Raw genomic sequence first — 24,997 nt, 5'->3', positions numbered from 1 at the left:
GCCAAGTCACCCATGGTCTCCAGACCTGAGCTTCACCTACAACCTGCCAGATTTATTCCAATCAGGTGGGAAGATGAAGAGCTGCTCCTTCCCCTGGACCCTTAAAGGGAATGAAGGGGACATGCTGCCTGCAGAGGATAAAAGGAAGATGACCTTGAGATGACCTCAAATCCCCAGCTGGAAGACAGTCTCAACAATTCACATCTCACCTTCCACAGGTGAGCAAAAGGCTCCCCCAAGTTCCTTCCAGCCCAGAGCTCTGGGACTCATTGTTTCCAACTGTCTTGAATTCGTATCCCTTCCCACAGTTGAAGGAAAATCAAAACACCCAAAAGCAACTTGGCTTTGAACCATGGAGTTTACAAAGCATCTTGCCATGTGTCATTCCAAGCGAGGCAGCCAACAGGTCTCTGAAGTACCTGGGGCAGTTATGAATATGAGCCCAATTCTCCTGAGACTGGCAGGTTGGGGGTGGGGGGTCAGCCTAAAGGAAGGGGGCTGTCTTAGAAAAGCAAATGAAGCACTTGTGTCCCAGCGTTTCTTTTTCTCAGATGGGTGCATCTGGGCCTCCTCAAACATGACAATGATGACAATGACTGAGCACACTGCACAGACCCCACAGTTCCTGCCACAGTGCACTGGCACGTGGAGGCACACAGGCTGAGGACACAGGCCTGCTCCTCCCCAGAGTTCCAACCAGCCAGAGATGACCTCCTCCATCTCATCTCACACACACCTTCTTGTTCACCTGCTTCTTCACACCACCTGCCTCTCCCTCCCCCTGCCTGGAGCACTTCTCCCACACAGACCATGTCTGATCCCTATTACAGGCTCTTACATAGCACCACCCAACCCTCCTTGAGAGCACTCTTTACACTTGGAATTTTCTATGTATTTGTGTCTTTCTCCCCTGCTAGATGATAAGTTTCATGAAGACAGGACCAATCTGGCTTTGTTCACCACTATATCACCAAGCACCTGGCCAAGGATGGCATGTGTGAGGCTGAGACGTCTAGGAACCCGAGGCCCCTTTTTGGCCATGAAGGAGGAGTATGGAGCTTCTGGAAGATGTCACTCTGTTGACCCTAAAGATGATGCCTTCACACAAAGGGCAGATCCAAGACTGGAGGTCAAGAAGTCATGTTCTTGGTGACAGTGCCAGAAACTTCCCTTACCCCCAGATATACTATAAATTCTGAGAGCTAACAAATTCCCTTTATTATTACAGCCCATGACACATAACAGAAAGAAGCCTAACAGGTGCACCTCTCTAATAATCTGCAAGCTCTCCTGAAGCATGGTTGTGTACCTTTCTCTCTTACTGCACAAGTGCTGGGCTCCTAATACTAAATGGTTCACATTTTACACATTCATCTGCTCATTTGCCAACGGTTTGTGAGGTATGCTCTAGGTGGCTTTCTAGGAATGGGGACAGAGACCTGAATGAGCCAGATGAGCCTAGGTCTTTCCTTTCATACAACTTAACGTTCTAGTGAGAGAAACAAACGAGGAAAGCAACAAAATCATCCTGGATAGTGGTTAAGTCCTATGAAAAAATGAAATAGGGAGCTGTGATAAAGGATGGGGAGGGGGAGAATATTTAGCCAGGTGGTTCTGGAAGCCCAAGCCCACGGGTTGAAAATGACAAGGAGGAGTCAACCAAGTGAAGACGAAGGGGAAGAACATTCCCAACAAAGAGGGGAGCAAGACCAAAGGCTCTGAGACCGAACAGGCCTGATGGGTTTGAGGGCAGGAAAAAAAAGGCAGAAGGGCTAAAGAGTCCCTGAGCCTTCTGGAGAAGAATGAGACAAGATGAGGCCAGTGAAGTGGGCAGGAAGCCAGTTATTTAAGAATTCGTCTTCGGAGGATGGTCCAGATGCCTGCAGGAACAAAGCTGTCACGCCTTCAATTCTCTTCATCCTCTAGGCCTGTTTTCCTTGGACATTCTGCATATGTCTGCCAAAGGCAGAGAAGGGGATTTGAGACTCAGCTCCTGGGACCAGTCCGCCCTTAACCATTCTGGCCTCCAGTTCTGTCAGCCAGGCATCAACCACAAGTTGGACTTGAGGATCCTAAAAAACTCTTTCAACTCCAATATTCTATCATTATTTCCCTCTGCACTTTTTTTTTTTTGTAAGAGACAGATCAATAGAGTATAGCCCCCAAAAGAGAGCTAACCCTGGAGAATTACATTTTCAAGGCACAGGGTAAAGTAGGTCACTCTGGTCATACTCAGACACCAAGTGTCTGACTCAGACTGTTGCTTTGTTCACAGCTCAGAGTTCTAGAGTGTGCTAATGCAGCCATGGATGCCTTTTTGTGTAAGTTACATGAGCCCCAAGAGCAGATGCCAGGGCTTGAAGCCTCCTACTGCCCCCACCATCAGCCCCCTGACCATAGTTTCCTCCCCCTCCCGATGGTGGCTTTCCCCCTCATTGCCCAGGGCAGCAAGAGGTGGTCATCACTGACAAAAAGATGCAGGATTCCACCACCCAGGCATCCCACCTCATGGAGTGCACCAGTCTTTTGCCCCACTGGAGGCCTTCATGCTCTAATGATGCACTTCAGCCAGTGCTGGGAAGGACAGTTCTTCCTTGACATTTAGATCTCGGGTCAAAGTCACCTCCTCAAGGAATCTCCTGACTTCCCTGTGTAATGGGATTTCATTTTCCCCTCTACTTGCTGGCACAATGGTCTATCTTCTTCAGAGTACCTACTGCCAACCAAAAATGCTTGCTTTCACTCATTACATCTCCTCCACAAGACCATACACTTCCCGAGTTCAGGGGCCTCACCTGTTTTGTCTGTGACCCTGCCTCAAAATTGACTTAGCACAATGCCCGGCCCACCAAAGGTTGCCTTGGTAAACATTTGTTGCTATTTTCAAACTTGTTGGTATTTAAAAATTGTGCTGATGATTTGTTGAAGTCATCCCAAGACCCTTGACAAAGCATGGAAGGGCACATGGGGAGTCAGAATAGAAAGTTCCTGGGGAAATCGTCTGACTGGAGCACCACCACTTTCAACCAACACAGCTTGGATGGAAACAGCTTCCAGAGTACCATACGCCACCCCCAAAGGACAACAGCAGCACAAAACGTGTGAAGGTGCCAGGTTCAAACCACCGGGAATGACCCAGAGACTCTGCTCTGCCCATTATTTAATGGAATGTTCAGAGACTCAAACCCAGATCCAGGAGGCATGTCAAGAAGTTCTCAAGCCCCCAGTGCCGGTCCTCTGGGAGTTTAAACGCCACAGTCTACAGACTCCCTTTACACCTGGAAGCTGGTGGGGAGGAACATCTGCCAACTCTGGCACCCATGCTCACGTCGTGGAGATGTGTCAAGTCCTCCAGTGGACACAGTGCCATATCCACAGTCAGGACTTACAGAGCAAAAACACCGGAGTCACTGGGGCTGAGGGGAGGTATGTGTCCAAGAACAGAACATGCTTGAAAGCTGAGTGAGCCAGGGGGAGGGCACAGAAAAGGGCAGGCCAGGGAGGACCCTGCTTTGTCGTCATTCTGGGTCATAAAAGGCAGCTCAGAAGAAATCAAAAAGCAACATAGGGCTTTTTTTTTTTTTTTTGACTATTACCCAATACAAAACCCTGAGTATAAATTTTTCTATTTTAGGGTTTTCTAAACAACCTTTAACTTAGTGTTTTATACCCAGGGTAAATATTTGCCGGGAATTTCTGGCCCACATCAGAGTGCTTATCTAAAAAGCGGTTTGGTTCTGCTCCTAATGGGAAAATTCTGCATTCAAGTCAGGAGACTCACCCTGCGTGTGAACCCACCATAACCCTACTTCCCTCAGTCTCCAGGGCACAGGGCAGCAGGAGATGAACGCCGGCGGATCTACGTAAGAGCCCTTTCTGGAAGATCTATCTGTGTCCATCGCACTTCCTCTTAATTAAGGGTGAGGGTGTGGAGGAACAAGTCAGTGACCCGCCTCCCGCTCAGGTGCTACAGCGGCAGCCTGGCCAGGCCATGGGAATGCTGGGGAAAGTTAAGTAACCAGAAGGCAGGGCTGTGGGGAATACGGAGGAAGGTACGCAGCCCCCGCACAGTCCCAGTGGTGGGGCCGCTCTCTGTGACAGAGGAACCAGGCGATGGTCATCGGTCGCTCATCTCGGAATCCCAATTCCAAACGTGGCACGAAGGGGTCTGCAGCGGCGGCCATGAGTCTGAGAGGAAGCTAAAAGGACAGCACAAGGGCCAGGCTCACCCACAGTGAAATGTCTGGAGGCCAATGAGTATGTTCTCACTTTTTCAATAAGAACCTCCATCATTTTGGAGGGCTCCCATGCAGCGTGTCAGACACCCCCACCCCTGAGATCCCAGCCTCATGGGGGACTCTGCACAGCAGCTATTATCCCCAGGTGACAAATCAGGCAGGGAAGCTGAGCGGAGTCCAAGAACTTGCCTACATGGTGATCTGATGAAGTCTGAGGCACATCGGGGCCCACCCCCAAATGCACTTTCTTTCCACCACAGCACTGATCCCCTCAACATAGAGAGACATCTCCTTACGACTCTCACATGCCTCTGCCTCACTCCTGGCTGAAGAGAGAAGGCAAGTTCAATAGGGAAGAACTGGCCAGACGAGCTTGATGGGACCATCCGGCAGGCAGCTGGGTGGATATATTCTCAACCGGAGCTCCTCAAATTGGGAGTTCAGACTCCGGGGTCCTGGGAACCCCAGGAAGGAGATATAGGTCAGAGCAAGGGACTCGGTAGATACTCCAAGGCATGGCACCAGCACATGGGTACATGCCAAGAGCACAAGGATGCCCGTGGGCAGTCCCACCGGCACTCGACAAACTAAACCAGGGTCAAGAACAGGGAAGCAGCCAGGAAAACTCGTGGCCATGTCCATAGACTTCTTTCTAAATCGTCCCCCAGATTAGAAAGATAGCATCATTTTTTTTTTCCATTCAGATACAAACTACTGTTCAGCCCAGAGGTCGCTGAGAATTCATCTTGCATTTGGTGGCTTTGGTTCTTGACCTAACAGTCAGGAAGGCAACGAGCAGAACAGCATGCCAGGAGCTAGGCTTCTGGAGCTGGATAACCTTGGCCTGTGTTGGGCATCTCCCACCAGCTAGCTGTGTGGCCTAAGGCACATCACTTGACGTCTCTGAGTTCTGGTGCCCCCTTATGTGAAAGGTGAATAATCCTCCCCTCCCCCACACTGGGCCAACACTCGGGGCTGTCGGGAGGATGAAATGCCACAACCTATGAAGGCATCTTGAATTCTCCCGCTGGGCAGCCAGCAGGCATTTCACAATTAATGTCTTCACAACTGCTCTGCCAGCTTTGACTGTGACTTCAGGGCCGGGACTCAAGTTGGAGGCTTCTCAAAAATATGCCTGGGGACCATCACAGCAAAACCTTCAAGCCTGAAGAGGCGTCCTGTGGAGATGCCACCCCTAGCTGGCAATGCCTATTTTTAGAGGGAGACTTTGGCACAAGAAGGGTATTCTAAGAGCCAGATCGTTGGTGAAGGTACATGGGATAGAGCAGCAGGCCTTCAAAAAGAAGTTGTCACCAAACCCAAAAGGAAGTCATCCCCAGCAAATCGAGGCCAGCAAATCCCCAGCAAATACCCTTCTACGAGACGATCTAGAAAGATCTCAAACCCAGACAAAAGGGACTGGGAGGAATGGACGCTGCTCAAGAATTCTGTCCCCCAGCTGACCCCATGCACACTATAGAAGCAGAAAGTTCACGTTCTCTGCCGAGTGAGGTAGCCACCAACAGCTGTGGAATGTCAAAAACAAGACTGCTTGGGTCTACAGTTACCCCTCCTCCACCAGGAGAGGAAAGAAAACGCATTTCTGAGTCTCTACTTCTTTATGTTTTGCTTATGAGGAACAAATGTCGACAAGATATAGAAGACACGGCTCTGTTTGCCACCAAAATGCACAGAACATAATTTTGTATGAAACTACACTTGCTTAATTGTGATGCATTAAGTATTATGTTCATTGTTTCTGAAACTGGGTAGAAATGAATAATTTATTTCAGACAAAAGAAACCCTTGAATATGAAATGCCTCATCTTTTAAAATTACAATTTGGAAGACAAGAATGAAAAAGTACCCATAGCCAGTGAACCCTATACCGCTAATAGAAAACAATGCTTCGACTATTTCTACTTTGTTTGCAAACATTACATTTTTAAAACATTCTTGAGAATAATAATAATAATAATTCCCACTAGGTTTTCACCACAGTCACATCTGCTCAACACAAAGCTAGCATATCCAATATAAACTTTCCATGCTGGGTGAACACCTTTTCTTTTCCCACCCATGTGCCTTGGCTCACCTGGAATCCACTCCCCGCATCCCTGCACTGCAGTCATCCCTGCTCCCCTCCTTCTAGAACTTTCTGTCATCCATCAAGTTCCCTTCATCTTTTCCTTCTCTGCCCCCACCCCACCCTCCCTCCATGGCATTCCAGTCTTCCCTGAACTTTCTTTCAGGCTCTCGACCACCTCCCCAGCAGCCAGCACAGTGCCGGACACAGAGTAAGGTCTCCAAGAGCGTGACTCCTTTTATTTTGGTAGAGATGATCCATGGTTTGGACTGAACTGAATCGGTGACCTTCATTTGAGGGATGGGTACTGATGTGTCCCTCTCCTTCTCCTTTTATTTTTCTCAGAGCAGAAGAGATCGACATCCACTCAAATCATCTCCTATTCCTGTTTCACGCTAATAAACTGGGAGAGGAGAAAGAAGGGAGCTCGTGTGCACATTAAAAGCAGAGAGAGGCAGTCACTCAGCCACCATTTATTAGGCACTTCCGAGCACTCTTCCTAAGTGTTACCTCCAATAACCTTATGAATCGGATACTATCATTATCCCTATTTTCAGATACAGAACATAGAACGGAGTGAGGTACCTTTCACCCTTAGTCCCATAGCTCGTGGGTTCCGTGAATGTGGAGCTCCAATCTGGGTGTGTTGAACCCCTGAGACTTCTGCTCTTTACCATGGCTCTTCCATATTTCATAATTTTCCAGGATCACCAGGACCTCATCTCCTGCCCCTCCCCAACCCCACCCCAATCTCTGGAATGAATGCAGATGGTCTGCCTGGTGAGCCTCGATGTGGGAAAGGGCTGGCCAGCCCTGGGTGCGTTCCTACCCAGAGATCAACCGCAGCCCAAAAGGGCAGCACCATCTCTCCCTGCTCCTGCTCCAACGATAGCATTAAAACCATGTCATAAACACACCCTGGGCTCGAGAAAGGACACAAGAGCCAGCTCAGTCACTTCTTCAGAAGCAGCTCCGTGAGCTCCAGTAATTAGCGGCTGCAGTCCCAGCAGCCCTCCTTCCTCGGCCTTGCCTCACCAGGCATGCCCCAGGGTGAGCGGGCATCTCTTTCAATTAAGACAATTCCCTGCATTTAGAATCTCTGAGTTTTCATTCAGACACTCTCTTGCAAAAGGTTCTGAAGCAAGTTGAGGATCTGGTGCAGAAAACAGCCAAGTGAGACACAGGACCAGAGAGCAGAAGAATAAAAGGATCTACAGCAAACAAATGAAAAAGCAAGCCCACACGTCGAATCTTCGAGTCTTCCAAACAGGTACTATCCATCAGGACTCCAAAGGGCCACAAAGAGGCCAGGCAGGCCAGAAGGACAGCCTGAGCCACTTGTTCCATCCCAAGCCCAGGACAGAGGGCAGCACTGGCGTTGGGACTGTGAGGCTGGGGAAGCGGGGGTGGAGACTCATTCCTCTCGGGGGTCCCAGACTCTCCCCATTCCCACCACCCACCAGGACAGGCCTCCTTTACCCAGCCAGGTAACTCAATGTCTAAGGAACAATTTGCAGTGACGTTCTCTCTGACCATGATCATTAAGACCCTTCAGGCCTGGCTCCAGACTGCTCTGCCTCCTTCCTGCTGATACCTGTCTGCTCTGTTGACCTCTGCTCCCCACTTCCAACCCCCCCCCCCCACCTTCCCAGGACCACCCTGTGAGGCCCAGGCCCTCACTAACTCCTGACTCCTCCACTCACCTCTGGCATCTAAATGGGGAGCTGTGTGCACTTGGTCTTTGCATTCTGGAGCCTCGCGCCTCTGTCCTCCCCTCCAAGAAAGTAATTCTGGGAGAGAGGAGCCTGAACCTGGCTTACACTTGCCCTGAGCCCGCCAGGGACTGAGGCTGACAGCACAGTGCTGCAGGCCCCATTTCTTACTTCCCCAGAGAGTACTTCCTATGATAAGAAGTTACTCATTCTCATCAGGCCTATGCCATACTCTAGCCTAGAAGCATCCAGAGTCCTGTGTATGTTTTCACAACACAAAACTATACTACGTCGAACCACATGCAATTTCTGCTTTTCTGCCATGATGGTCTACAAAAATGGCAATTCCATAGGATTCAGCCTCAGAATGCAGCAATACCAAGGTAAATTGGCCATCATTCTGTTTCCAGTTCTGCTGAGGCCAAGGCCAGCCCGTGAGCGTGGCAACCCTGCCTCTCTGCCCGTGAGCGTGGCAACCCTGCCTCTCTGCCCGGCTCTCCTCCTGCCACCGCTGGCACACAGGACTCCAGCCACAGCAAGCAACTTACTGCCAGCACCCTGGACACGTGGCCCATGCCTTTGCCCATGCAGCTGCCTCTATCCAGAATGCCCTCCCAGCCACACCTTTTTACCAAGCTCCTCTCCATGTCTGAAAACCCAGCCCCAAGTCACCTGAGGCAAACCTCCTCTGACCCACAATCCCATCAAGTCATTTATTCTCTCCTCCGGTCTCTCTGTGAGCCTGGTGAAGTTCTACTCATTCGCATACCACTTTGCATCATTAATTTTTATTGTTTATCCCTATCCCTAAACAAAAAAAGAGGGTCCTATTTACCCTTGAATTCCCTAGGCTTCACACAGGGCTCACAGTAAGTTCTCAATAAGTATCAGATGAGTGAATCTGTCAGAAATGTCATTCCATCAAACTGAAATACTGAAAATTGACAGAGGTCATGGAAACTGACCAACTCTTCTCTTTATTCTAAAATAAAGATATGCATTATGTATATAGAGAGGTTACATGTATATCTCTATCTCTCTATATACATACATACACATCACTCAGTACAAAATGCATGATAATCCTTCATGGAGTCTATGCACTTAACTTTCCCAAGATTCTCTCTCCTGTTACCTATGTGCAAATGGGGGCTACAGCATGGATTCTAGAACCAGACTTCCTGGATGAGAACGCGGCTCAGCCAACTCTTAGGTGTGTGCCCTTTGACAAGTTTCTTATTTGGACCTTGGTTTCCTTATCCATCCAGTGGGACAAAGACACAATTATTGTTAAATAAAACATAGACAAGGTATCCCATGTAAACATTTAGTTCATTCCCTCTCCCAGCTATTGAAATTATTATGATTTTTATTCCTCTTGAGGTCTCATTAGGAATTTGCTTAGAGTTTCAGTCCGGTCACTCCTTTCCTCATTCAAAATGCCACTGGCTACATTTAAGAGTGCAAGAAAACAGTGGTTCCAACCAGGGCTCTCCAGAATGCATGGATTTCCTGGTCTCTTCTTCATCAAGAGTTTGTTTGGAACTCATAGTAACAGAGATCAATGAAACATTTCATAAACATGGGCTTTAAGAAACCTGCTGGACTGTTCCGACAAAGAATGCAATCAATACTTATTTTCATACATTATTAACTGTATACCGAATGATAATGTGCAAAGGATAACAAAAATAACAGTCGGCATGGTGTTTCTTAGACCATTCAGAGGGACAGGAAGGAAAGGGGGACCAGCATGGTGGAAGACAAATGCATAGCATATTAGGTCACCTTAAAGTGGGACCAAACTATGTATTCCTTTCTTCGCCACTGTGTAATGCTATTTATATGACAACATGACAAAAAATGGCCCTAGGCATTCTGCTCTACTTTAGAAGCCTTCCATCTCACACCAAAATGAAAAAAGATACAATCCAGAAATTGCTTCTTTGGTTAATATTTCTGCAGTTCCGCAGGAATGGTTTTAATAGCGTGTGTGTTCTGGATTTCGGTTGTCAATTAAGAACCCAACAGAATGCAGGGATAAATATGAAAAGAATAGATACTGCCTTCTGTTTCAACGTTGGAGACCCTTTGTCAAACAGTGTTTCAAGATATAAGACAGAGAAGGAAAAACTGGGAATTAAGGAGGGAGACAAGGAGCTAGATATCTTCACTTTAAGATCCACATAAAGGATCCCATGTCTGTGTTTAAAACTTTGTCACCTAACGGCAGAAAGAAATGCCAGAGAAAGATGCGAATCTAAACTCTTCCGCTCATCGGCTGTGCAGTCCTGAGAAAGCTACTCAACCTCTCTGAACCTAGGTCTCCTCCTCGGAAATCGGAGATAATACCTAGCTTTTAGTGAAGTTGGGGACCAAAAGGAAATCATGCCCATGGACAGGCTGGGCAGTGTGGGGCACTCAATAGAACTCTAAGGAGTACTCTTTCCCCATACCCACCTCCCCTTTAAAAAGAGTACAGGTCCAAAAATTACATAGCTCTGGGACTGATGGGCAGAATCCCTGAGGGAACTGTGGTTTGACCAAAAATAGGCCATTTGACCAAATGATTAAAAGTCTGTCATATGCTAATGCTTGGACAGGGTGGACCTTGGGCCAATTTAGTAGGAGTAAATTGCAATTGATTTTCGAAGAAATTGCTTGTTCTCTTGCCTTTCCTCAGCTGTGTCACACTCTCTCACACACAGCTGCCTTTGTCACAGCCAGAACCCACTGAAACACATGTCACGGAAGATCTTCTGGAGGCACATTTTAATAATACAGATAACCACATTCACACACACACACACTATCAATACACTCAGACATGAAATACAATATAGATACACAAATACATCTATAATTCTGCGTGTGTATATGCATGTTTATATAGGTTTTTAGGGGACTCAAATTTAAAAACAATTCTGCACCATGGTTGGATGCTTCTGGATGTTTTGCAACTCCCTCTGTTGTTGGAGAGCTATCCCGAGTCATTTTTATTTTTTACAACAACATACTATTTGAATAAAGATCATACAAGAGCACAGCCCCGCCTGAACCTCCTCTCCACACACTCCCCAGCCCTATCTATGTAAATTCTTGGCTATGAAAAGAAAATGGTTAAAAGATCACACAAGATAAAAAATCATAAGAATAAAGGTTAACAATGGCTGCTTTCACCCCTAATTTCTGATATGGTGATAGACCCTCTTAGAACATTAATTAGAATGGAAAGAGATGAAAGAAATGCCCAGGGGACATAATAAATTAGCCCCTTATGCAAATCACCCATTCGTTTTCATCACTGACCCAGCTAGCTGAGTCTCTAAATTACGGGAAGTGGTTAGCTTCTTTAACAAAAAATTCCAGATGAAAGATTAATTTTTTTTTTAATCTGAAGGCTGGGAGGGCTTATAGCAAAAAATAATTTCTCACTTTCCCTTGCAGAGGACTCTGAAGGGGGCCAAAAAAATATGAAAATTAACATCCTGGCTCCTGGTTCCTGTTGCCAAACAGAGACTTATTAATTAACCCTTGTTCTGAAACAATTCCAAAACAACAGACAACAATCCCTTTAACTAAAGCCAAGGGCTGTGGCTCTCACCCTCCGTCCAAACGGGTGCACAGACCTGAATAGGTGAAGGCTGATTTAAAGAGGGAGAGGGGGAATGCCAGGATGTGGAGAGTCTGAATATCAATTTAAAAACAAACACACACCTAATTTTACTTGTCATCACTGTCCTGCACAATTTATGTTCTACTGCCCTAGAAATTTATGGAACGCTCAGTTTTCTTATCAGTAGAATAAAGGGATTGGACTAGAATGACCTCCAGAAGTCCTACTGTATCTATCACCCAGTGATTTTATGTATCCCTTTGTAAGCAAACAAGGCACTTCTGATCATTTAATCTGTCTAAATACAATCTTCTGACACGCAGCGTGTCTACGGGACTCACTCCGATTCATTTTCTCTTCCCCATCTCATTTTCCCCTTGTTCCTTATTTTTCCCACTAACTTCTTACTTTGTTTCATCTTCTTCCATGTCTCCAAGTGAGATGCTTTAAACACACTCTGGTTCAAGGAAGGTGTATATTGAATAAATCATGCGTTGTAAGTGTTATTAATGTGAAAAATATATATACCAAGATCACAAGTTTCTTTGGCCTGAAGACAATGCTCGAGAGAAAAACAGTAAGTCCTAAAATAATTCAAGATTCAAGATGCGGGTCCTTGGGAAAAGAAGGAAAATATGTGAAAGATCATTCTAGTCCACTGCTGTCATTTTATGAAAGGAGTGGCCACCTCTCCTTTTACAGGAAGTGTTGACATGTGCCCAAGGTCACCTGGCTAGTGACAGGTACGGCTAGAAGCAGGACACCGATCTCCTGACTCCCAGACCAGTGCTCCTTGGACCAAACAATCCTAAGTTTGATGGCTTCTTTTGCTAATTGGTACTATATCCCAGAGAACCAAGAAAGGACATCCTTTGGCAAGACTAAGTTTGGACAGCAGAAAAATTAAGAGATGGCAGAAAGAAACACTTCTAAGGACTAGGAGAAGGAATAAGGACAGACCCGCCGGCTATAAATAATTCTGCACCTTGTAACAATCTTCGGTTCATCCAATTACGTGTCACTCACAGATGTTTTATCTCCCCTCTTCGGGGAACGGGACCTACAGTCACGCTACGCAAAAACATTTGACTGTCTCTACCTTCACAGCTTTCCTCGAACATCCAGGCCTTCGCAGTAAGTCTCTCGCCCCTGGACTGACCTGCTGTTTTATCCATGAAACTTCTTGAGTTTGTCAGTTAATCTAAGTAACAAAACTTGCCTTTGAGACATGGTCAGTGACAAAAGAAGACACACATTCTTCAGGTCATCATGAGGGTGATCAGAAAGTATGTGTAGCCCAGACTCTATTTTTGTTTAAAAAAAAAAAAAAAAAGAAAGAAAAAGAAGAAGAAGTGTACACACACACACACACACACACACACATTCATATATAAAGGAAAAAATTCTGGAAAGTCTCATATCAACATGTTTACAGCTGTGACTAGGGGTGATTTAAACTCCTTTTCCTTTTTTAAACCTGTTTGTAATTGCTTATTCTACAAAAAAGTAAAATGAGGCGCTGAGGGACTGGACAGGGAGAGAATTTGAAGGAAAAGTAGTGGTCTGTGAAAGTGAGATGTTAAGTGTACTCGGCTCGGCCTGTGGAGACGGACGCCTCTCCCAGGTTTAAGGCATGCCCTTCTCAGGGAGCAGTAATTCTTCCTGCTATGAGGGGCGTTGGAGAGCAGATTTATGAGGAGAGGTTGGAAGAATGGGAATCAGTCAAGCTGAGAAGGGAGAGCTGATCACAAGAATCCGTAAGCACAGGAAGAGCCCCCAGCCCGGGGATCACCAGCTGCAACACAGCCCCTCTGACCACAGAGAGTAGAAACAGGGCCCAAAGGAACAGAGGGATTCAGAGTAGGAATAAGGAAGACCTTCCCCAAAGCGAAGTTAGGACCCAAGCGGGGTTATTACTCTTAATAAGGCCTTGGCTCCAGGGCCCTTCAGATAAAGGCTGGATTTTTCATTTTTGTCCCTGGTAGTTTAGGAGCAGCCTTCCCGAAGGCTCAGGATGGCCATCCTTTGTTACTCCATGATCAGGAAGCAAGGTCTGCTTGGAATCAGGAGGGAGAGAACAGGGAGCATGGCCGTGGCAGAGCATTGAGAACGGTGGAGACTTACTGGGGGTCAGGGATGCTTTGGGGGCTGGGTGGGTATTTTACATGCAGCATCTTCAAATCCACAAGAACCTATAAGGGAATAACCTTCATCTCTTTCTACATGCAAAGAGCCTGAGGCACACTGAGCTCAATCGAGGTGCCCAAGATGAAGGAAGTGGCAGGGCTAGGAGGTACCCAGGTTGGCGGACCCCAGAGCACGTGTTCTCTCTCCAGCACTGGCATGCACCAAGGGATGGAGGCACAAAGCTGCCGGGGGCACTGGTGGGACAGCAGGTGATCAGCTGGCTTGTTTGGGCACAGGGCAGGTGGGGTGAGACAGGAGGTCACTTAGTAGAAGAATCTATGGAAGAAGACTGAAGCCAGACACTTCTTCTAAGTCACTGGGGTGCTAAGATAAGGCCTGCCAGTGAGGAGACCAGTTTGGATTGGGAGGAACTTGACTTGGGAACGCAGGAAGAAGGTCAATGCAAAGTTCAAGTGAGAGGTAAGAGGAGTATAATTAGGGAATAGAGAGTGGAGAGCAACTCAAAACACAGCAGGTAGGACTGCAAAAGAATTGGTGATGGGTCCCCTGAAGGAATGAGAAAGGCAGAGGAGGGTGGCAGGAACCCTGAAGCTCTAACTCAGGCAGACAATGCCATAGGGAAGACAGAAGGTTCTGGAAGAGAAAGGTGTAAGGAGAAAAAGGGCAGAGGTGATGAGCTCCGTTATAGATGTGCTGGGTTTGAAATAATTGAGATACACCAGGCAGAGTTGTCCGGGACTCAGATGTAAATGCTGGTTGGCTCAGGAGAGGCTGGAACTGGAGGGCAGGCACGGAGTCGCCCATGTAAGTGGCAGCAGCAGTCCCAGGAATGGATGAAATGTGTCCAGAGAGCACGCAGAACAGAAAGAGGCTAACACTGGCCTCCCCGAAGGCATTGCCATGTTCTAGCAAAGGTTCTAGAGGCTATCAAGGACTGTGTCCCTGGCCAAGTCACTTTCCCTCTCTGAGCTTCAACTCTCTAAAAGCAAAAGGTTAGACTAGTTCTCTATGACCCTTCTCGGATATTCAAACACCCATGGTTAATGGGATGACTACTCAGAACAGGAGGAAGGCTCCAGGCTGAGCATACACCCCACATATCAAGCAAGTCCCCCAACTTTCCAGTGGGAAAGACAGACACATACATAAGTCCCCTCGGTACCCCATGATCAACAGCTATGGTGAAGACAAGAACAAAATGCAGCACAGAAGTGTCTTAAGCGGAAGTGCCTCTCTGGGGGAAACTCCAGCATGGCCCCCAGAGAGGAAAATGGATCTAGGTCTCAGGGAACTAACAGCAACTTCCCCATCAGAAGCAAGAGCATGAGCAAAGGCACGGGAAGGCAAAGACACGTGAAATGCTTGGGAAATGGACTGCTCAGTGAGCTTGAGGGAACAGCGGGTGATGGGGCTTAGAGAAGGATGGTGGGAGCGAGCCGGCCTGGGGAGGCCAGAACAGGCGACACAGGCCCGAACAGGGACCAAGGGACCACCAGGGATGCTCACCTACTGGACAACATGATTAGAGGGGCTTTGGAGAGCTGAGTGGAAGGCAAAGGACCACTACACAGCCCAGCAGCTGGAATTTACCAACACTTCTCTCTTGTCTGATAGGACCTTATCAGAGTCTTCTTCAACATGTAAAATTTTTAAGAAAACTTTTTTTTTTTTTTTTTTTGCGTAGTGACCTAAGTACGATGGCACTTTAAAACAGAAATGCTAAAACATGGCTAACGATTCACAGCATCATTCAGAAAAAGGGGTCACACTCAAAAGAGTGTTCAGGGGCATCTCCTCCTGAAGCAAACTATTTCCAACTGCATGAGAACCCATGTCAAGATCCTAAGGCTTCTTGGGGAGGTCTAAGCCGTTCCTAGTATCCTAATATCCAAATCCTAATATCCCTCTGTCCCCACATCCCTATTGCTTCTTGTTTGCCATACCATTGGCTCCGGTTATTTCTGAGAAAGGTCTGTCCTCTCTTGACACTTTTCTACAAAATCCAACCTCCCAGTCAATACTTTTAAACCCCGGAGCCACCCCCCCGCCCCCGCCCCCGTGCTTACATCCTTATAAGGTGCTTATATCCCCCTCTGACCCCCTATCCTCAGGCTCTTCTTGGCACCCGCTGTGCTTTCAAAATTTCTTTCTACTTTGCACTCTCCCTCCAGAGAGTCCAAAAAACATGGCCAACAGGTTCGTCTCCCTTTCAAATCACTATTTACTTCTTGCTGCTTCTAGAACCTGCACAAAGAGGAAAAGACAAGGTTAAAGAGCAGAGAGTCGTGGCAGATGCGAAATAGACGTGGTGGCTTTATCCTCTGAGCCTGCATGTGCCCACACAGTTCTGCTCTTTTGGCTCCCCAGACCCTTTTCCATGTTCTCTCCTCTCCCCCCACATCCTCTCGCACTGGCTCCCTCTTTCCTTTGCATACTTCAGCTCACCGCTTGGATCTTCCTCTTTGAAACGACGCTGGCATCAACTCACAACGAAGGCCCCTCCTGGAGCCCTTAAAACTGATTTCAAGGCCAAACGCTTGAACCGACACATTTCCACCGAGGCTGTGGCACCGCAATTCCCCAATTCTCGCCTGACAAGGCTGTTTGATTTCCTTCCTGCAGCTCAGGCTTCGGAACAGAGGTGACAGGTTTGAGACTCTATCTCATTTTTGTTCCCTTCCTTGTTCCTGCCAGGCCCCTGACAGCACCTCAATATGGCTTTTTAACTGCTGATCAACTAAACAATGGCAAAGATGGCAGTGGCTTTGAGGAGTCCAAAGAAAATGGAAACACGAGAATGTCAAACATGTCTTGTTCAGTGAGACGATTCAGCTCATACGTAATGTATGTGGATAAACATTCACTTCACATTGGGCAAAGAAACCCAAATATGGAAACTCTGATTGCTACCATATCTGTAAAAGGCAGAGGCCCTGTTGTCCTGGTTTCCTCAGAGAGATTTTCAAGACAGGGGAGATGTTCTAGAAACTTAGAATCAAACCACAAAAAGCAACATTTATCATCCCGCTCCTCTGTCCTTCCCTACCCTACAAATGCCAAACTGGATAATATGCATTATTCAATGACTTAAAACCTCTCAAGGTTCCATCTGGCTTTCCTATACCCACTTAGGGAACACGGTCCCTGTCAGAGGTCAAAGCTCACCAGTGCTGGAACCTAAATTCAATGCCCTTGAGAGATAAAATTTAGCTCCAGACAAGGCCTTCCTGGCTCTAATTAATTCATTATGACTTCTGGGTTCTCAGCAGGACAGGTCTCACAAAGTCAGGGTCATATTTGCTAAGAAAAGAAGTCTGGCTGAGAAAGGGATCAGGAAAATGAATGAGTGAAACTTGGTCCATATGCAGAAGAATTCCTGGTACTCACAGAAGAAATTCAGACAACCCAGGGGTATCTGAGAATGACCAAGCCATTTTAACCATACAATGCGTGCAAGGATTGAAAACACAATTGAAGGGGTGCCTGGGTGGCTCAGTGGGTTAAGCCTCTGCCTTCTGCTCAGGTCATGATCCCAGAGTCCTGGGATCGAGCCCCACATCGGGCTCTCTATTTGGCAGGGAGCCTGCTTCCTCCTCTCTCTCTGCCTGCCTCTCTGCCTCCTTGTGATCTCTCTCTGTCAAATAAATAAAAAATCTTTAAAAAAAAAAAAAAAAAAAGAAGAAAACACAATTGAAGAGCACACTGAATGGGTTCTGGAGGTGACCTCAATCTTCCCTCAGAATCATGAGCTGTTAGGACTAGAGATTATTTATACCCATGGTCTCATTATACCAAGAAAAGAGAGCACCAGAAAGGGAAAATGAGTCTGTTGCAGTCCTATAGTCCACAGAAGTTCTGAAATTAAAACCCAAATGAGCCTTCCTCCTTGCCTGCGTCCTCACTCTCACTGTCCACAGAAAGGCTCAGAGCCCTCTAAGCATCAGCACAAAGACTAAAGAGTAAGGCTTCCAGGGACAGGCAGCAGGCAAGAGGCACTGCCCTTCAAGCATCAGGAAGGCCAGGTTCACTTCTGATATGCCATGGACCACATCCCATCTCAGCTCCTAAGGACCTGCCCCTGAAAGAGCTCAGATGGGTCTGTGCATTTTTTCCTCCGGTACATGAGACACTGCCCCAGCTCCTCAGGAGGGAGCATTAAGAGGGCTCTGGGGTGGAAATTATCAGCATTATTTGGATAATATATGAATGCCTCTGATACTAAACTTACACCAGTATATCTTATCCCAAAACACACATCTTAGACCAATGCGTGCGCACACACACACACACACACACACACACACACCTCCTCTGAACCCCAAACAGAATAATGTAGAGGAATGCTTCTTAGGCTTCATGTGTATACCAAGCACCCGGACCAGCGGTCTTCTTAAAACCTAAATTCTGATTCAGTAGGTCTGGGGTGGAGCCTGAAATTCCACACCTGTAACCATCTCCCAGATGATGTCCATGCCACTGCTGAAAAGACCACATTCTGGGTAGCAAGGGGTGGGTGTCACAAACACCTAGAATCAAACAAATCTGGGTTTAAATTCTGGTTTCTTTAATCACGAGCTTTGTGATCTGACTGGTTTCCTAACTTCACGCTGCCTCCACTGCTTCATTCCTAAAATGGAAATAATAATACTTCAGAAGCATACGAAGATTGTTATCTGAGTTAATGATAAAAAGTTAACACAGGGGCGCCTGGGTGGCTCAGTCAGTTAAGTAACTGACTTGTGATTTCCACTGAAATCGTGACCTTGGGGTCTTGAAATGGAGCCTTACACGGGGCTCCATGCTCAGTGCAGAGTCTGCTTGTCCCTCTCCTTCTGTTCTTTGCATCTCTCTCTCTCTCTCTCTCTCAAATAAATAATAAATAAAATCTTTTTTTTAAAAAAAAAAGTTCTTAACACAGTGCCTAGAATATAATAAGGGCTCAAATAAATGCAGCTGCTGGCTGTCTCTGAGATTCAGGAGGGCAGAGGCGACATCTGTCTGGCTTACTGCCAAAATCCCAATGGCTGGAACGTAGTGGGTACTCAGTGGGTGTTTGTGAGTGAATGAAATGTATATAAATACACCGACACATAATATCAGTATTTACATACTTCCTTAGTTCTATGGGTTTCTGCAGGAAAACAGAAAACATTGAGAACACCAGAACACTCTCACCCATAACAAACCATCATCTCACAGAATTCAACATTCACCACCACGTACAACCGCCAACGAAGCGTCTCATTTGTGATGGCTGTATATACTTGAGTAAATGTCTTAAGTGTAAACCAATAAAGACAACATCAGTCTGGAATCTGAATGTCATTAAGAGAAATTACTGCCTTGCTCATTATTTATGGGGCTGTCTGAACCCCAGTGTTACGAAAACCTTAATTCTGAAACTAAGTTCACTTCCAAAACAAATGTAGAATTGCAAAGACAGATAAAACAAACCAAGGGAAGCCAGACCACTTTGTAAAGGACCAATGAGGCAATAATACCGTCTCTGAGACATGCACACACTTGCTCAGGACAAATTAAAAATAGAATCGTTAACAAATGGTAAAGCTGAACCTTTTCAATCAAAGGCAGACAACTGAGTCCATCTGAAATTCCTCAACAACCTAAGATTATCTTCAGAAGTCTCAGAAAGTAAGTGGCATCATTGACAGATCCCATCTGCAGGGAGGCTCTGTGAATGGTACGTAGCAAGAAGGGAGTATGATTGCCACCTACAGACAGAAGTCCCTATGCATGAGACAGCCAATCGTATTTCAACGTGGAAAAAAAAATTCAACGGAGTCACCTCCCTCCAACCTCTTTCAAATCACCACACCACATTACTTCATTTAGAATTACTTTCAAGTCATACAATCATCTCTAGGCATTCTGCCGCTTCATTATCTTCATCCTATTTCTAATTTCCCAGAAACGCTGTGCCATTCAACTATCTACTTAGACGCTCTCTGAGAGCCGGAGAGAATGCAACCCAATGGATTTCAAGCAGGCAAAGGCATCCGAGTGGAGGCATGAATCTGCTTACCTGGTATGAATGGGACCACCCGGAATATATCAGACAATCTGCTGTTAACTGGCTCATAAGGGGAATCTTCAAGCAGATCATTTCCTAAAAACAACAGGAAGATGGGGCTTAGATCGCAAAGCAGACATATTTCAGAGTGGTTTTCTTTTCTTTTTTTTTTTTTTTAACGGAATCTAAATTCTAATGACGTTATGATTGTGCAACAAAAAGATGCCGAAACTTTCCAAGGTCTCAAATGCATCTATTTGGCTATGGTTACTTTACATTCCCTCTGCCTTTGTTGTCCTTCCTCTCCCCAGAGTGCCATGAAAACACTGGAGAGCAACCCAGCCTGATCTTGCCAGAAAACTCTCCCACTCTTTGCAAAGGAATGAAATAAGAGAGGAAGGAACCAGTGATGTCACCGGTCCAGCTTACCTCCGGGAGCCAATGGAAGAAAAGTGACCCAAAAGAGGGCCCCCATTTCTATGCTACTCAACACAGCAGGGGGCCAGAAAAGCCCCAGTGCTGGTTATTCAACAGTCTCTGAAATAGGTTTTCACTGTAATAAGTTCTGGAGCAAGAGGCAGCAGAAAGGTCAAATCTGTAGGTTAACAAATGTTTGGTGTCTCAGGGGAGAATGGATGCCCTGGACATCTGTGTTAGATTTACAAACACTAGGCACCTCTGGCACACAAGGACCAAAAAATTCCCATTGGAATGGATGCTTGTGACAAGTGGTCCTTTTTCTCTCAAAGCCACTTCTGTGTTAACCAAGGTTGAACCACATCAGCTGGCTCAAGACTCAGTTAATCTAAGACGACAAATGGTTTTTCACACAACTGTCTTTGATCAGGTTTGAGGAGGGTAAAGATAAAATAGAGCCTAGTGGACCTTTTATTCCTAATTCTTTATCTTATGTCAGAGTAGCTAGAAGGGAAGAAGAAAGGGGAGAAACTGGGGACACGATTCAGGGCAGGTCTTTGTATGCTCATCCTCTGAAGCTCTCCTTGGAGAGAAGTTGTGAGTTCCTGCCCTGTCCTTAAACGGGCTCCTAACTCGGATGCTCTGACCAGGTTTCAGAGAGGTCAGCGGGGGCCGGGGGTATCCCCTCCCCAACGGGTTTTCCAACAACCAGGCCCCCACAGTGCTGCTCCGGAGGCAGCAAACACCAGCTGCCGCTGTCCCTGGGGGCCAATGAAAGGTCCTCATTCTGCAGCTGGGGAGAAGCGAGGAGAGGATGAGGTCAGCGGGCCCGGCTGAGGGGCCCGCCGCCTGCCTTTGTGGGGTGGGGGTGGGGGTGAGGGATGGGGGTGGGGGGCCAGGACGGTCGGCGCGTACCCTGCAGGCTCTGGTACATGCTCCAGTAGATGCGCAGGCAGTTCTTCTCCTTCTTCATACCCCGCTTGCAGCGGCAGTTGTAGAGCGACTTCTGCTTGAGGGCCTCCATGGCACTGCGGCACTCGTCCTTGGCCTCCAGGCCGGACGTCAGGCTGAAGTTGGTCTCCTTGCCCGCCACGCACTGCCTCAGCGTGCGGTACTTGGTGCTGCAGCTCTGCTCCTTGAGGCACTGGTCGCTGGCTTTCACACAGTCCAGGCGGTCCCCGCCGCTCACCTCGGCCGACAGCAGCACGTCTGCGGGAGGAGGTGGGGGAGCGTGAGGGCGGCGGGCCAGGACCGGGAGCCTCCGGCTGCGGGGAGGGCGCGTGCCTCACCCGGCTTCTGGGGTGCCCTGCGCCGCCCGCGGGCCCGCCCCTCTACGCCGGGGACTCATTTTCCCGCCCCGGGACCTCCGGCCGCCGGCGCTCCCCGCAACGCCAACCTCCACCCGGCGTGGCTTTGCGGGCTGTTTGCGGGTTGCCCCCCGAGCGCGCGCTGCCCGCCGCGCGTGCCCGCCCCGCCGCTCCCGGGGCAGCCCGGCCCGAGCAGCTGCTCGGTCTCCCGGAGCCGCTGGCTCGGCCCCGCCCGACGGAAGCCGGGGGCTTTCCGAAAAGGAGGGCCACTGCGGGCCGGGCGCGGGGCGCGGGGCGCGGGGCGGGCGAGCCCTGGACCGCGGCCCGCCGGGCGGGGACCGCTCAGACACTGTTCGGGGAAAAGTTTTCCCTTCGAAGTTTGCTCTCCCGGTCCAATGCTCGCCCACACCCCCACCTGCCCACTGCTCCTCCGAGAGCTCCCAGGACTCGCAAGGAGCGCTGGTCCCGGACCTGGAGGGGCTCGGACCCCTTAACTCTCCGCCAGGATTGGCCATTACAAAGCACAGAAAATTAAAACCAAGCACAAAAAGCTGCGGGCGAGTGCCGCGCCATCACCGCCTCCCAAGCCTAGGGTGCTGAGGATTCAAGATCCCCTTCCCCAAAACGAAACTTCGCCCTCCCACACCCACGCAACCGCGCTGCAGTTGAGGGGTTGGGGGCTGCCCCGAGTATCCCCTCGGAAAGACTCAGCGGGTTAGGAAGCTAGCGGCGGCCTCGACTTACCCAGGAGCGGCAGGGCGAAGTACAAGGTCGCCAGGAACATGGTGCCGGCGCGCAGCTGGTCCCCGCCCCCCAAAAAATCCCGAGCCGCGGCTGGGTATCGACGAGGGAGCTCAGCATACAGCAATCCCCGGACAGCCGCGCTGCTCTGGCCGCCCAAAGTTCAGCTCCATGCAGTGCGAGAGGAAACTCCCGGGTCCGTCCGCCACCAACGCCGCCGGCGACTCAGCTCCCCGCGGGCGGCCGGCGCGAGGGTGGGAGGCGGTTCCGCTTTTAGGGGTTCAGGTCTGACCCAACCTGGAAGGGAGAGCGCGCTTTGAAATGAGAGCCGAGAGCGCTGGAACCTCCCCCGCCCCCTGCCCTCCCCTGCTCCCGCCTTGGGGGACTTTCTAGCGCCCGGGTGAGGGCCCACCCCTAACCGTGTCGGGGCGCAGGAGGGGGCACGGGGGGGGCATGTACGTGTATTCCGGGGAGCCGCCCGCAAGGGCAGGGTAGGAGCTGGAGAGGTCGGACGCCAGCTCCCAAAGTCCAAGGAGTATCAATCGGGTCCAACCCAAGAGGCTGAACGCAAGCAAATAAATAAATAACGTTACTTTCCGAGCGCTGCGAGCGGAGCCAGCAGCTGCCGGGAGTCGAAGCACACGGCGGCGGCAGCTCTTTCTCCAGCCCTGGCGCAGAAAGAGCCCCTTCTCCCGGGAAGTTCACCGCCCCCCTCCTCCAGCCAGCTCGCCCGCTCCGCTGCCGGCCTCTTCACCCAAACCACCAATCGCTGCCCCCGGTCGCCGTCTCCCGCTCCTCCCCGGGCTCGCCTCTTTTCTCAGGCAGCGGGGCAACCGGGAACCGACGTCCGGGCTAGGGCCGAAACCCGGCTCGCGCGCCCCTACCCGCCGTGGGTCTTCCGCTCCCTCCCGGGTGTCTGCGCCGCGCGCAGGCTCTCCCGGCGCCCCGGACTCGGGCTCATCAACGCCACGGCCCGGGGCGAGCGCACTGGCCGGCAGCCCCGGAGCGCCAGGGCAGGTGCAGCCCCGAGCCGCGCGCGCCCCCGGACCCCAAAGTTGAGGGGCGTCTGCAAGAGGGGAAAAGAGGGCGGGGGAGCGGCGATGGGCTCCCAAACCCACAGAACGAGAAAACTCTCCAAATGCCACCAACCTGGACTCAACCGACCGTGTCCAGCTGTGTCGAGGAGCCAGTTTGTTTATTTATTTATTTATTTTGGGGGGTGTCCCCGCCCCTTCCTTCCCTTTCCCGGCTCACTTCTCTGCGTTAGGAAGAAGATGCGGTAATCTTCGAGAGCTCAGAGGGGCTGAGTTGGGCCAGGACGATTTCCGAGCAGAGTCCCCCCGGCTCTCGGCTGCCGGTTGGGATATTGGAAGCTGAGTGGAGGCTAGCGGGTTCTGAGGCCAGATTTCTTTGCCTGAGGACCCTCGGCCTGCTCCTGCTCCCGCCGCCCCATAGCACACCCGCCAGCCCCCTCTGAGGCTCGCACGCACGGACGCCGCAGATGAACACACTCGTCCGCGGCGGGACTCGGCGCCGGACCCAGCACGCGCGCACAGGACACGCGAGGCTATGCAGCCGCCCGCGAGTGCTGCCAGACACTCTCTCTCTCTCTCTCTCTCTCTCTCTCCCTCCCTCACTCTCTCTCCCTCTCCCCTCCCCTCGCAGACACACACACACACTCAGACACAAAAGGGCACAATGCACAAGGGCTCTTTCTTTCTTCCGTCCTAGTGCAATCGAATCAGACCTTTCTAACGAACACAAAGTTTCTCCCCACGTCACTCGCGGCTATGACTCAAGACTTGGCGCGTTAAACTCAGACCCAGACCCTCGGAGCCGAGATCGCAAGATATGCCCACGCACCGATCCACGCCAGCGCGCACGCACTCATATGCACACGCAGCCTCTCTCTCTCTCTCTCTCTCTCTCTCTCTCTCTCTCTCTCTCTCTCTCTCTCTCCTGGAGCTTGGGCAAGGAGACAAAAGCGGAACCCCCGGCCACTGCATTTAAACCGCGCCAGACCTGGCTTTGGGAAATTCATAAGCTAACCTCCATCTTGGCTGTTTCAAGAGTAAATTTTAAGATCATAAATTTAAAAACCCAAGATATACACAGCCTTTCCCCCCAATTTCTGGGTCCACTCGTTCTCAGCCATGCTACTGAACCCCCCCTACCCCGACCGGAATACACACTCCTCTCCCCGAACACCGGGGGGCGCCCGGGACAACCAAGTCTGCTCTGGGTTCCGAGCGGAGTCTCTGGAACAGCCCACAGCTCAGGGCTTGGGTTCCCGGTCTTTGCTGATATCCAAGTTCATCATTTATGGGAACCGAGTTTGAATAGAGTCAGGGTGAGCTCAGCTGTCAAATCTGCAAACCCATTGCACCAGACAATGGACCGCGGAGGAGAGAAAAGAAATGATCCTTTTGATTAAGTCGGCGGGGGGCGGGGGTGTTAATTGAAAAGGGCACAGGCTCTGGGTAAAATTTGAGATGGGGGAGTAAGGGCCTAGAGACAAGGTGGAGAGAGGAGAGGGTGGGTATCTCTCCATTCAGCCCCACACCAGCCAGGCGCGCCCGGGGCTTCGGTAGCCGCTCAGATGCTTACTGCGCATTGTTTGGGGGGTAGGGGAGTGGTGTTTGCGCCTCCTCGCGCGCGCAAAGCCCAGGGGACACCCCTCAGATCTGCACGCCTATGCACG

General features: G+C 49.5%; 1 protein-coding gene across 5 annotated transcripts in view; it reads right to left on the bottom strand.

Annotated features, from left to right (window-relative positions):
* The window catches only part of GFRA1 (GDNF family receptor alpha 1), a 206,065-nt gene extending 182,196 nt beyond the window's left edge, over positions 1-23,869 (bottom strand). Inside the window, exons 1-4 of one of the 5 annotated variants that reach the window (XM_059173082.1) lie at positions 23,446-23,869; positions 22,300-22,593; positions 21,164-21,457; positions 19,844-19,927 (exon numbers count right to left, since the gene is read on the bottom strand). In XM_059173082.1, coding sequence (XP_059029065.1) covers positions 19,844-19,927; positions 21,164-21,457; positions 22,300-22,339 — 418 coding nt within the window. In that variant the 5' untranslated portion in view covers positions 22,340-22,593; positions 23,446-23,869. Of the gene's footprint in view, positions 1-19,843; positions 19,928-21,163; positions 21,458-22,299; positions 22,594-22,755; positions 22,849-22,889; positions 23,039-23,180; positions 23,199-23,445 lie in introns of those variants that run through there. The other 4 variants (XM_059173086.1, XM_059173085.1, XM_059173083.1 and 1 more) reach the window with 4 other exon arrangements.
* Positions 23,870-24,997: the final 1,128 nt, after the last annotated feature.

Source organism: Mustela lutreola, chromosome 4 (genome assembly GCF_030435805.1).
Source record: "Mustela lutreola isolate mMusLut2 chromosome 4, mMusLut2.pri, whole genome shotgun sequence".
Taxonomy (NCBI): domain Eukaryota; kingdom Metazoa; phylum Chordata; class Mammalia; order Carnivora; family Mustelidae; genus Mustela; species Mustela lutreola.
This window is presented reverse-complemented; position numbering and strand designations above follow the sequence as displayed.